At 42.8% G+C, this 13957-nt stretch overlaps 1 protein-coding gene across 3 annotated transcripts in view; it reads left to right on the forward strand.

Annotated features, from left to right (window-relative positions):
- DSTYK (dual serine/threonine and tyrosine protein kinase) overlaps positions 1-11871 on the forward strand; it is a 69955-nt gene extending 58084 nt beyond the window's left edge. For 2 of the 3 annotated variants that reach the window (XM_055234791.2, XM_055234790.2), the window contains exons 11-13: positions 3297-3411; positions 6057-6191; positions 6640-11871. In XM_055234791.2, the coding sequence (XP_055090766.1) occupies positions 3297-3411; positions 6057-6191; positions 6640-6827 (438 nt within the window). In that variant the 3' untranslated portion in view covers positions 6828-11871. The remainder of the gene's footprint in view (positions 1-3296; positions 3412-6056; positions 6192-6639) is intronic. The other variant, XM_055234792.2, reaches the window with a different exon arrangement.
- The last annotated feature ends 2086 nt before the right edge of the window (positions 11872-13957 follow it).

Consider the following 13957-nt stretch of genomic DNA (forward strand, 5'->3'; position numbering starts at 1 on the left):
ATACTTTTTTACTGAGCTATATGGAATTAAGTTACAAGGCCAGGTGCAGTGGCTCATGCCTGTAATCCGAGCACTTTGGGAGGCCGAGGTGGGTGAATCACCTGAGGTCAGGAGTTGGAGACCAGCCTGGCCAAGATGGTAAAACCCTGTCTCTACCAAAAATACAAAAAAAAAAAAAAAAAAAAAAAGTTAGCTAGGCGTGTGCATGCCTGTAGTCCCAGCTACTGAGGAGGCTGAGGCAGGAGGATCACTTGAACCCTGGAGGCAGAGGTTGCAGTGAGTTGAGATCATGCCACTGCACTCCAGCCTGGTGACAGAGTGAGACCCTGCCACACACACACACACACACAAAAAGAAAGTAAGTTACAGAAAACACTTTATTCCTAAGTATCTCCTAAGAAAAAGGACATTGTTCTATATAATCAAAGTGTCGTTATCATACCCAAGAAATTTAACATTGATACAATACTATTATTTAATATGTAATCTATATTAGCATTTTTCAGTTGTCCCAAATATGTTCATTTGCCCTAAATATGGTATGTTTGTTTGTTTGATACAGGATCCAATCCAGGAAATATATAGTATATTTTGTTGTCATGTTTCTTTAGTCTCCTTTAATCTAGAATAGTCTTTCTGCCTTTGAGGAGTCTGAGCCTTGTTATTGCTTAAGGTTTGATCAGAGATGTAGGATGAAGGCTGAGATTGGTAAATGTACCTTAAATGGTGAGATGGTCATGAACCCTCCAGTCCTGTAATTTGAATTGTAAAGAATCTTTCGGCCTACTCCTCTTGAAAGTATACTGGCATATCATTAAGTTTTTTCTGGCAATACTTAAATGATGTATAAAGATGACCGCAATTTAGGGGAAGGGAATGATCTCCCTAAAATTGACAGCTGAAACCTAAAAGGCTGATCAGTAGCCAAATTAGACAGACTTATTCTCTTAGACCTTTAGGAAAGGAAACTACAGGGACTTTAGGAAACTCTCCTTAGCTGACCGGAGGACCTCAACTTTCTGCCCTGGGGTCAGGAGGAGAGTCAGGCACTGAAGTGTTTCCCTGGTGTCCTTCCATGGACCTGTACTTCCTCATTCTTCCAGTGTTTTTTAGGATCTTCATATGTACCCGGCTAAGCACTGTGCTTAAGATGAAAACAGCAATCCCTGCCCTCATACTGCTCATAGTATGGGGAGGAAGACGGTACCGGTTGAGTATTCCTAATCCAAAAATTACAAATCCAAAATGCTCCAAAATCCAAAAGTTTCTGAGCACTGACATGACCCTCAAAGGGAATGCTCACTGGAGCATTTTGGATTTTTAATTAGAGGTGCGGAATCAGCAAATATAATAGATATATTCCAAAATCTGAAAAAAAAAAATGAAATTCAAAACACTTCTGGTTCCAAGCCTTTCAGATAAGGGATACTCAACCTGTAATGGAAATGAACCTGGAGACAGGAAGGTTGGCGGCAGGATTTATGAAGTACAGTCATGCACTGCATAATGACATTTTGGTCAGTGAGACCACATATACGATGTAGTCCGATAAGATTATAATGGACTGGCCAGGCGCGGTGGCTTACGCCTGTAATCCCAGCACCTTGGGAGGCCAAGGCAGGCTGATCACCTGAGGTCGGGAGTTCGAGACCAACCTGACCAAGATGGAGAAACCCCGTCTATACTAAAAATACAAAATTAGCTGGGTGTGGTGGCGCATGCCTGTAATCCCAGCTACTTGGGAGGCTGAGGCAAGAGAATCGCTTGAACCTGGGAGGCAGAGGTTGTGGTGAGCCGAGATCGTGCCATTGCACTCTAGCCTGGGCAACAGGAGCGAAACTCCTTCTCAAAAACAAAAACAAACAAAAAAGATTATAATGGAGTAAAAAATTCCTATTGCCTAGTGACATCATAGCTGTTGTAATGTTGCAGCATAGTGCAATACACATGTGGTGATGCTCGTGTAAACCTATTGATATAAAAGTATAGCACAATTATGTACAGTATATAATATTTGATAATAAACAGCTCTGTTACTGGTTTATATATTTACTGTACTATACTTTTTATCTTTTTATACCTTTTAGATACTCTAACAATAAAAAGTATAATATAGTAAATATATAAACCAGTAAGGACAGCCTCGGGCAGGACCTTAGGACAAATTCCAGAAGAAGGTGTTGCTGTCATAGGAAGTGACAGCTCCATGTGTGTTATTGTCCCTGAAGACCTTCCAGTGGGACAGAATGTGGAGGTGGAAGACAGTGATATAGATGATCCTGACCCCATGCAGGCCTAGGCTAATATGTCTGTGTTTTAGTTTTTCACAAAAAAGTTTTAAAAGTTAAAAAAAAAAAAAAAAAAAAGGAAAGCCTATAACCAGCCTGGACAACAGAGAAAGATCCCAATCTCTGCTAAAAATAAAAAAATTAGCCAGGCATGATGGCATACAACTGTAGTCTTAGCTGGTCAGGAAGCCGAGGTGGGAAGATCCCTTGAGCCCAGAAGTTCAAGGCTGCCTTGAGCTATGATTGTGCCACTGCACTCCAGCCTGGACAACAGAGCACAACCCTGTCTCTTTAAAAAAACAAAAAACAAAACAACAAAAAAAACCGCAATATTTTTGTACAGCTATACAATGTGTGTTTTAAGCTAAGTGTTTATTACAAAAGAGTCAAACAAAAAGCTTAAAAAATTAAAAGTTTATAAAGTAAAATTACAGTAAGTAGAGGTTGATTTATTATTGAAGAAAAACTTTTAAAAATAAATTTAGTGTAGCCTAAATATACAGTGTTTATAAAGCCTACAGTGGCGTACGGTAACGTCCTAGGCCTTCACATTCACTCACCACTCACTCACTGACTCACCCAGAGCAACTTCCACTTCTGCGAGCTCCATTCATTGTAAATGCCCTCTACAGGTATATCATTTTTTATCTTTTATACCGTATTCTTACTGTACCTTTTCTATGTTTAAGTATGTTTAGATACACAAATACCATTGTGTTACAGTTGCCTATGGTATTCAGTACAGTAATACACTGTACAGGTTTGTAGCCTAGTAGCAAAAGACCATACTATTAATATGTAGCCTAGGTGTGTAGCAGGTATACCATTTAGGTTTGTGTATGCACAATCTGGTGTTTGTACAAGGACGAAATCACCTGACAACTCATTTTCAGAGCATAATCCTGCCCAGTGACACTACTTTGAGGTACCTACCTTTGAGCTTGGGTATGCAGCAGTGCTGCGTGCAGGATCAGAAACAAGGTGACTCTTGCCCTGCTTTGTTGGCAGCTGGATAAGCAGAACCGTGCCAAGATCACTGACTTAGGATTCTGCAAGCCAGAGGCCATGATGTCAGGCAGCATTGTGGGGACACCAATCCATATGGCCCCTGAACTTTTCACAGGTAAGGCTGGAGGGCAGGCAGTGGGTCTGGGCAGGGCATATTACTTTAATCCTGAGTGCTACCCCTTGAGCTCGTTTGCACAATCACTACTGGCAGGTCTGGCACAGGCAAGGGAGAAACCAGATCACGGGAGACCTACCTAAGGCAAGTAGCAGGGAAAGTGAAGAGGTAAAGGAGTAAGAAAGAAAAAGTACAAATGGGAATCACCATTTGGACATCTCTTTGGGTTATTAGTGCCATAATTGCCATAATCAGCCAATTATTTAATCATAAAGTATTGATTGAATAACTCCTGTGTGATGGGAGTTGTCCTTTATCATTAAAGAACTTACAGTTGACATAGAGATATATTGAGAGGTAAAATAGGAAGCAGTACAACACAACGTATGATTAAGTGCTAAATTAAGTGCTATATAATGTACTGTTGGTGTTTAGAAAAGGAATAAATGAAGGTGGAAATGTTTGGTGGTTTTGTGATGGAGGTGAGATTTTGAGTAGAACTTGAGTCAGATCTGGGAAATTGGTAGGTGAGAAGGGAACTCATTTATTAAGTGTATACCTGGAGCTAAGCAGTATGGGTAGGTTTTTCACATATTTTGTTTAATTCTGTGATGATGATGTATTTTTGTGTCCATTCAATGGATAAAGTTGAGACCAGATTGATGAAGAAACCTTACTCCCGGCCGGGCGCAGTGGCTCACGCTTGTAATCCCAGCACTTTGGGAGGCCGAGGTGGGCGGATCACAAGGTCAGGAGATCGAGACTCCACGGTGAAACCCCGTCTCTACTAAAAATACAAAAAATTAGCTGGGCGTGGTGGCGGGTGCCTGTAGTCCCAGCTACTAGGAGAGGCTGAGGCAGGAGAATAGCGTGAACCCGGGAGGCGGAGCTTGCAGTGAGCCAAGATCGCGCCACTGCACTCCAGCCTGGGTGACAGAGCCAGACTCCATCTTAAAAAAAAAAAAAAAAGAAAGAAAGAAACCTACTCCCAAAAACATTGAGCTAAAAGGTAATGGAGCTGTGATTTAATTCTAGGACTTTCTGTCTCCATAGTATAACCCTGTAGCATGAAGGAGAGAAAATTCTGGAGGCTAAAGAAGGGGAGATAATGAAGAAAATCACAGAATAGAAATAAGCATGACAGGAAAGAAATCCATTTGGGGAATGGTAGCAAACAAGGTTGGAGATAAAATACATTGAGCTTGAAATTCCCACAGAAGAATCAAGGCTTGTTGTGCAAGACTTAAGGAGCTACTGAGCTTTTGAGTAGGGGACAGAGGAAAATGTTGATAGAAGATGAGCTTTAGCAACAGTAGGTAAAGATGATTTGGGAAGAACCAAGGTAAGACCAGATAGCTGGTCTTCTATGGTTGCCTCCATGATTAAGCTGGTGTTAGTGCAGAAACAAACGTGAGAAATTCGAGATCAATTCAGAGGAAGAATGAACAAAATTTTGGTGCTAACTTGATATGGTTAGTGAACAGAAAAGAATGACTAAAACATGACTCCAAGGTTTTGAGCCCAAGTGATGGGAATGATTGTTCCATTGCCAGCAAAGATAGAAAGGTAGTCCCTGGTCAGTCATTAGTATTGGTAAGAGTTAAAATTAGCAATATATTTAAATTTCTTTCATTTCATGTACGAGTCTTCCCCCAGCCCTTCACTGGGTGATACATGTAAGGATTAGGTGTTAGCGACATAGCTGTAGTCGTACTCAACATCTGAACTAAGTAGACAGTCATCATTTTTCTTTCTCTAGATTTACTTAAAAAAAAAAAAAAAAACTTTCGGCCAGGCGCGGTGGCTCATGTCATAATCCCAGCACTTTGGGAAGCCAAGGCAGGTAGATCACCTGAGGTCAGGAGTTCAAGACTAGCCTGACCAACATGGAGAAACCCCATCTCTACTAAAAATACAAAATTAGCCAGGCGTGGTGGCACATGCCTGTAATCCCAGCTACTCGGGAGGCTGAGGCAAGAGAATCGCTTGAACCCAGGAAGCGGAGGTTGTGGTGAGCCGAGATCGTGCCACTGCACTCCAGCCTGGGCAACAAGAGTGAAACTCCATCTCAAAAAAAAAAAAAAAAACTTTCTAATTCCACTATTATTCTATTTTGGCTATTTCATACTTAAATTTCTTTTATTGTTTCTACTACAGTCCACCTATTGCTGTCAGAATCATCTTTCTAAAATATTATATTCTTCATGTCACCTCCTCCTCTAAAACATAAATGACTTCCTGCTGCTCACTGAATCCAGACTCTTCTACCTGACTTTAAAAATGATTATATTCTGGTTCCAACATACCTACCCACCTGTATTTCCAACTTTATTTCCCTAATATGACCTTTTGTGATTAATCTTTTTGACTGTCCTAGCAGAATGAAAGGCCTTATTTTCCTTCTCCTTTGTCAAGTTCTAGGCTTGGCTCTCTTAGTATTGAGCTGTGACCTCCCAATGTCTTAGTTGATTGTATTGTAAAATGGGCATTACAAATGTGCCCTGCCCACCTGGCAGGGTTGTTATTGAGAGATAATAGATGTTAAAAGCTTTGGAAAAAGCCAACCCTCTACTGAGGCAAGGTGGTGTAGATGCTGCTGCTTGACTCTCCGCGGCTCATTACGTTTCATCCTTTCTTGCCATCAGGGAAGTACGATAATTCCGTGGATGTCTACGCTTTTGGAATTCTTTTCTGGTATATCTGCTCAGGCTCTGTCAAGCTCCCTGAGGCATTTGAGAGGTGTGCTAGCAAAGACCATCTCTGGAACAATGTGCGGAGGGGTAAGAGCCACAAGTACTACCTTGTCCTAACTCCCCTGGCTAGGGCAGACTGAACCCAGGCAATGTCACCGGGCCTCCTGTCATCCTATCTGGCCACTCCACAGCAGGGCCGTAGATACGTTTAAACTGTCATGAATCCAGAAAAGATACTTAAGTCAACCTTTGCTTCCAGTCAACTCTCTATTGAACTATCTCAAAAAGTCTTTTTTAAAAAATGTCCGATTCTTCAACTTCATAGGCTAATGTGTTCCAGTTTTTCTTTTCTTTTTTTTTTTTAATTACTCTTACTGTTGGGTTCTAACTTAGATGTTTGCAATCGAAGTCAAAACTCCTTGCATTCTTAGTATTCCGAGCCCCACTGGGAAGTCAGCCTTTGAGCTGGTCATGCCTCTTTGTTTGTGCTGGGTCCCTCTCACTTGTGGTCTTGTTTCCATGCTCTTTTCTCTAGGGGCTCGCCCAGAACGTCTTCCTGTGTTTGATGAGGAGTGCTGGCAGTTGATGGAAGCCTGTTGGGATGGCGACCCCTTGAAGAGGCCTCTCTTGGGCATTGTCCAGCCCATGCTCCAGGGCATCATGGATCGGCTCTGCAAGTCCAATTCTGAGCAGCCAAACAGAGGACTAGATGATTCTACTTGAAAGCAAAGACCTTTCTCTTTCACTCTCTAGTTCTTTCCTTCCCCCTCACCTTTTGGCCATGGGGAGAATTTGACATTTATTCACTATAGGACACACTCCCAAGGGAACTGGTGCTTGCTGGGAAACTTGAAACCTTCCCAGGTAGGGATGACTCCTGGACAGTGAAGAGTTGAATGACTCAGCATATTCAGCAGCTCACTGAAGCACCAAGCTATCCCTTTAGCAAAAAAGTGTCTAAGATATGTAAAAGCTGAGGAATGTGATGTTCTGGCCTCACAAATGAAAAGGAGGCAGATGTTACCATTGTCTATTCACTGTATATACTTCTAAGACAACAAGCAGGACGCTGCAGTGGCAATAGTGTTAAAAAGTCTCATTCTCATGATTTTTGGCTCTAGCTAGGAGTAGTTTAGTTAGGACTCAGAAAATTTGAGCTTAGTTCTGGGATTATGAAAACATGGGGACAAAAACAGTAACTTGTGGATGTCTGGTTCCTGCTGTCTGCAGCCGGGGATCTCAGGTTGCAATGGTCAGAAGTCCCAGTGAGGGAGCTAGAAACAGAGCTATCTGTTCCTCATAGTGCCAGTGTGTTTACATTTATAGGACCACATATCCCTGGTTTCTGGGGGAGGGTTTCACTGTTACATCACCAAGAGGCCCTGAAAAGAGGAAAAAAAAAAAAAAGAGGCCAGGCATGGTGGCTCACGCCTGTAATCCCAGCACTTTGGGAGGCCGAGGCGGGCGGATCACAAGGTCCAGAGTTCAAGAGCAGCCTGGCCAACATGATGAAACCCCGTCTCTACTAAAGATACAAAAAATTAGCCGGGCGTGGTGGTGCATGCCTGTAATCCAAGCTACTCGGGAGGCTGAGGAAGGAAAATCGCTTGAACCTGGGAGGCAGAGGTTGCAGTGAGCCGAGATTGTGCCATTGCACTCCAGCCTGGGCAACAGAGTGAGACTCTGTCTCAAAAAAAAAAAAAAAAAAAAAGAATGTGTATGCATATGTGTGTGTATACGTATATACGTGTGTGTGTGTCTATATCTCTATCTATATAGACATACACACAGAAGTTACTGGATTTAGAGTTACTGCTAACCCCAGAACAGAATCTGTTCTTTTACCTTTGAGTCTTCTCTTTTGTTTACCTCTTTTCATCTCAAAGTGGGAAAGCTCCAGATAACATGGTACTTAGAAGTGAATGTCTGAGCAAAATCAACCCAATGCGAAGTATTTGGGTGAGAACTGAGAGGTGGGAGATGATTGGAGGCCATGGCCTGGGTACAAACATATTGGAAGAAAACCAGCTTGTTTTTAAAACTTAACACAATCAGAAATTTTTCTTTTTGTGTTTGAATCTAACACACTGACGTTTTTAAAACTTGATCAATGAGCTTTTAACCACGATTTCTCCCGAAATTTGTTCCTTCTTTTTACCTTTTTAAAAATCTGTTAGAAGAAAAAAAGAAGCAGATGAAAGAGAAAAACCCTCCTCTAGTGGTTCTGTGTGTGTGCCCCTCACCCCTGTGTGCTAGTGTCTGGGAAGTTTCCCTGAAAGGTGGGTGGGTGGTCTTTTGGAGGGTTCCTCATGAAGTGTGCTTGAGGAAAGAAATTCTGATTCTAGGCAGAGGAAGGGGAACAATTTAAATATTGGTGCATCTCAGATGCACTTGACTTCAAGCCTTCCTCAACCAAACTGGTCCATTAGATTCAGAAAAACAGGTAGACGAGGAAGTAGACAGTGGAAGTGAGTAGTCTCCCTCCATCTGCCTAATCCCCAATAATTGTGGTCTGGCCCCTGTGTCCAGCCCCAGAGTTTGTAAAACAGGTCCCCATGTAGGTGTATAAGATGAGTTGCAAATTAGCCGGGCATGGTGGTGCGCACCAGTAGTCCCAGCTACTTGGGAGGCCGAGACAGGAGAATCGCTTGAACCCGGGAGGCGGACGTTGTGGTGAGCCGAGATCACGCCACTGCACTCTAGCCTGGGCAACAGAGCGAGACTCCATCTCAAAAAAAAAAAAAAAAAAAAGATGAGTCGCACATCTGCTGCTGGGATTTTCTAGGGTTGTCTATGACAGAATGACCATCTTTTAACTATTAATGGAGTATAAATGGAGTCTATAATGGGTCTTTCATATAACTTTTAACTCTTTGGCTATCCTGGGCTCTGATCATGATATGCTTGAGCATAGTAGCTCCCTAAACTCTTGCAGCCTTTCAGAAATTCCATGTAGTGCTAATAATTACCTTTTTACTTGCAAATGATAAAGGAACTGACTCAGTGTCTTCGGGCTCTGCAGGCTTTAGCCTTGTTTTGGTAGGATGTTCAGTATATTCTTAGAATTTTTACCACCTATTTAGCTATACTTCAAGTACTCTATTCTCTGCACTAACTCACTGTCCTGGGAACTATGATGGGCCTTCAAGGGAGTCAGGTGTCAAGAAAGGAGGGGTAAGTACTCTCTACTTGCTGGAAAATCAGTGTAAGTCTGTTGTGTATGAAATTTTAGGAAAAGTCTAATATAGTTCCCTTTCCAGACTGTTTTCTTTTGACTCTAGCTATAATCATAGGTCTGCGCTTCCATTATGAAGGTCACATTCCTAACATTCTTGGGAAGTATTAGCTCATATTCTCATTCACATATGGGAGGTTAGATTTTTTTCCTCTACCCAGAGTCCCTTTTTGGTTTACCCCACGGCTTAGTTTGGTATCAGATACCAGTTCTCTAGCAGATTCCCCAACAGTTTTTTCCCCAGTGGGAAGGGTGGAAGGGAGGGACTGATATAAGGAGATGAGTAGTTGTGTTACAGTTCATTTTCTTTAAAAAAAGTATTTTGAGAAAAGGTGCAAAATATTCTTGAAAGTCTCTAGGCCAGCCAAAGTCCACATATGGATATTTGGGATGTTATTTAAATACTCAGCAGGCTGAGTGCAGGTATATGTGTGTATAGCGTGAGTGCAGGTATATGTGTGTATAGCGTGTTTTATAACATTGTCAGCTAATTTTGGATTCTTTGTTCTTTGGCATCCATTCTTATTCTAAGTGATGGAATGCCATGAGATGTACTGTATTGTATATTACTTGGGAGGACACTAGGTTTTCAAAGAAGTCTGGCAGCACTTGGGTTAGAGAGGGCTCAGCGTGACCAAAGTCCTAAAGATTTTACCTCCCAGCTTTGGTTGTATGTGTTCCCAAGTGGTGAGGTAAGATTGTGGCTGGAGGAAGAAAAAGGATGGCATGAAAGAATGACCCTTATTGTGGTCTGTCCTTCTAATCAACATAATTAGGGCAGCTTACCCCAGCATGAAAATGATGACCTGGCCATTTTTAATGGCCAGAGCTTGAAGTCTGGTCTCTCATTTTGTTTCAGAAATGAGTGAGAGGCCTTCCTGCAGAGCAGTCAGGAGAAATGGTGGAGCCTGGGGCCCTGGAATAGCTGACCCTGTGCCTAGAGAGCTGATGGCAAGGGCTGTCTGGCATGGCTCATTTGGGTGGGGTTTCCCCAGGCATACCTTAGTTCCCTGATCCTCTGCAAAGAGTAGCTCATTGACTGAGCAAGCGCTTCACGGGAGGACTGTGCTGGTTGTTCCCAGACCAAAGAGAGTCACTTTTGACTCCATCAACTTCAAGGGGACAGAGCTTAGGCAGCAGCTTCTCCTAATTTTTAACACTAAAATTCAAGGAAGCAGTGGAGGAAAGAATGCATTACTACCACATACAGAAATAGGGGACTCATAGAACTCTCGACTAGTACCTGTCAGCTCTCAAATGCATTTTTGTGTCTTTGCTTGAGCTGCCAAAGAAGGGTCACAAAGTGTTCTTCCTCATGGAAGAAGTGCCTCGGGGTTGCAGGGCTGCAAAGTGACAACTGCACTGAATGACACTTTATTTTTTGGCTTTGGCTTATTATTTAGCACTGGGAGGCCCAGGGGAATTGGTGATTACAGTTGCACTTTGGGAAGTTAAAGCCCTCTTTGGGCTTGCTTTGGAGAGATGATGGCATGCCTTGGTATTCCATTTGGATAATCAGGAAGCCTCCCTAGTCCATCCATATTGCGTCAAAGTGGGATTAACAACCCTGGAAGAGTCCACTGCCAAAAGAGTAGTTGCTTTCCTTGAATTTCCAAAGTTTTTGGATTTTCTGGATCAAGTAACCCACTTTTTAAAACCTGAGGTAAGGAGTTCGAGACCAGCCTGGTAACATGGTGAAACCCCGTCTCTATTAAAAATAGAAAAAAATCACCAGGCATGGTGGCGGGTACCTATAGTCTCAGCTACTCGGGAGGCCGAGGTAGGAGAATTGCTTGAACCCAGGAGACAGAGGCTGCATTGAGCCAAGATCACACCACTGCACTCCAGCCTGGGCAGCAGAGCAGGACTCCATCTCAAAAAAAAAAAAAAAAAAAAAAAAAGGTTAATCCTTCAATTATGGAGGTGGGATGAATAGAGCTTGTTTGATGTTAAAGTGGGTAAAGAGGGAGTGGCCTTGAGACACTTGTATTCCAAACTCTCCTGGAGGTTTCCAGTAGCACTACTGTTCCTAAAAGGGTTTTATTTTTAACTTCATCTGTTTTGTTAACATCCAGTCCAATTGAGGTGATCTCAGAGGTGCATCAGGACATCTAGCACTGGGGAGGCCAGCTTGCCCAGATGGTTGAAAAGAAAATTGGTCTGGACAGCCTGTTGTCTTTTGTCTTCATGTAATGTTTTTTGTTTGTTTTAAAGGACTAATGTTTATTACAGTGTTAAATAAAAGTGTAACATACTAAGTGTGTAGAATAAAAGTGCAATAACAAAAGACAATGACTTTGGCACACACTTCAGTCTTTATCCTCTCTCCTTTCTTGTGCTACCTGGCTCTTTCCATAATATTGTTACAGCAGGACCGTGTTAATTGTGTGCATTTTGAAGAGATGCGACTCTGGGTTAATCTTCATTAGTGTAATATTGAAGGGTTGGGTTTGGTTTTATAGAGTATTCTGTATACTTGTTGGGATACACAAATACCAGATGTGCTGTATAATAAAGATCACATTAACGTTTTAGGTTTCTATCTGTTTGGTTTTGGTTTTCCCTTACCTCACTACCCATAGTAACAGGACGTTCCCTAATCCATTCCATTTCCACTGGTGACCTTCAGTCAGATGTCTTTCAGTTTGCCTTAGGAGAGATGGATGCAACATGTTCCTCTCCCATCGGGGGCCCTCCCCAGCCACCATGGCTCTTGGCCTCTGGGTACTTTACATCATCACTACTGGAGGGTCAGGCAAGGGAATGGGAGATAGGATAGTGGAGAAAAGGGGTGAGATGATAGCAATGTATCTTCTAGAGCCTATCCTGGGTGACATGCTTTTTTCCAGCTTCTTTTAAGCAGGAACCTACAGCATTGTGAGTTCATATACGAGCCTAGATACTCTATTACACGGTGAGAGAACTGGGCACATAATCTTATGCTGGCCTATCTGCATGTAGTGTATTTTGAATTTTCTATTTAGGTTCACCCCAGTCCTGAGATTTGCTTGCTCAGCAGTGCCTGACAGTCACCACCATGGGCCACCAAGAGACAGGCACCACTTCTAGTTACCAGGGAAGGTCAGCGTGCAGCACGAGGTGCGTTTGGTTTGGTTTGTTTTTTGTTATTATACCATGTCTGGCTTGTGTGGCTATCATTTTTTGCTGTAACTAGTTTTGGTTTGACTGCAACACGAGGTTAGCCAGCAGATGGCAGCACACCTTAAGTAGCTGGTGTGTTCCTGCTCCTCGAAGTTGATCTCGACGGTTCTCAGCCCATACCCACACAGTATTCATTTAATGCAACTGAAGCTGGTTAGCTCAGTTGGTTAATGCTAATAATGCAGATAAGCCTTATTTTATTTTATTTTTATTTTGGAGACAGTGTCTTGCTCTTGCTCTTGCCCAGGCTGGAGTGCGATGGCACAAACATGGCTCATGGTAGCCTTGACCTCCTGGGCTCAAGCAATCTTCCTGCTTCAACCTCCTGAGTACCTGGAACACAGATGCATGCCATCACGCCTGGCTGTTTTTGTTTGTTTAACGACAGGGTCTGGCTATGTTGCCCAGGCTGGTCTCAAACTCCTGGGCTCAAGCAATCCTCCTGCCTCAGCCTCCCAAAGTGCTGGGATTATAGGTGTGAGCCATGCACCCAGCCCAGATAAGCCTCTTAACACTTGTGAAACTCTCTAGTAACTCCAGCCACCCTTCACAGTTAAATATATCCCATCTTATATGCATATGCTCTGTATTTTCCTAGGAAGTTTAGTGTGACGGAGTTCTCTTAACCTCTTCCTTTGCCCTTATTACTTTGAAAGAAAATAGCTTGTGGTATACACATTTTCAGATTGGGCATGCTTCTTCAAGAACACATCCCTCAGTAGGTATGTGCCCTGAGTAGGGCAACTTGGGTGGCCTTCCTGATCCTTTATTTGGGTGGGGTTCAGGCTTCTGAACATTATTAAATTCAACCTCAAAATTTCTGTCTTTAGCAGAATCCCAAGGAGTCAATAAAGTGCTAACTGAATAACCTCCTTTGGAGTGCAGTTACTACGGGGAGACACGCACTGATTGAGGCCTCTTGTGGCCCTTCTAGGGAGAGTCTGTTCCTTGGTATATTTTATTTTTATTTTTTTGAGATAGAGTCTGACTCTCCCAGGCTGGAGTGCAATGGTGTGATCTCAGCTCACTGCAACCTCCGCCTCCTGGATTCAAGCTATTCTCCTGCCTCAGCCTCCTGAGTAGCTGGGATTACAGGCACGCACCACCATGCCCGGCTAATTTTTGTATTTTTAGTAGAGACAGGGTTTCACCACGTTGGCCAGGCTGGTCTCGCACCCCTGACCTCAGGTAATCTGGCCTCCCAAAGCGTTGGGATTACAGGCATGAGCCAGCATGCCTGGCCCCCTTGGTATATTTTGAAGTTAGCATTTCAAATCCACGAAAAAAATAGATTAGTCAGTAAAGTTGGCTATCCCCTTGTTTTAGTCTTTTCCTGCTACTGTAACAAAATACCACAGACCAGGTAATTTATAAATAACAAATTTATTACTCATAGTTTTCGGAGCTGGGAAGTTCATGATTGAGGTGCCAGCAGGGTCACTATCTGCTAAGAACT

This window comes from Symphalangus syndactylus, chromosome 19, assembly GCF_028878055.3.
Source record: "Symphalangus syndactylus isolate Jambi chromosome 19, NHGRI_mSymSyn1-v2.1_pri, whole genome shotgun sequence".
Taxonomy (NCBI): domain Eukaryota; kingdom Metazoa; phylum Chordata; class Mammalia; order Primates; family Hylobatidae; genus Symphalangus; species Symphalangus syndactylus.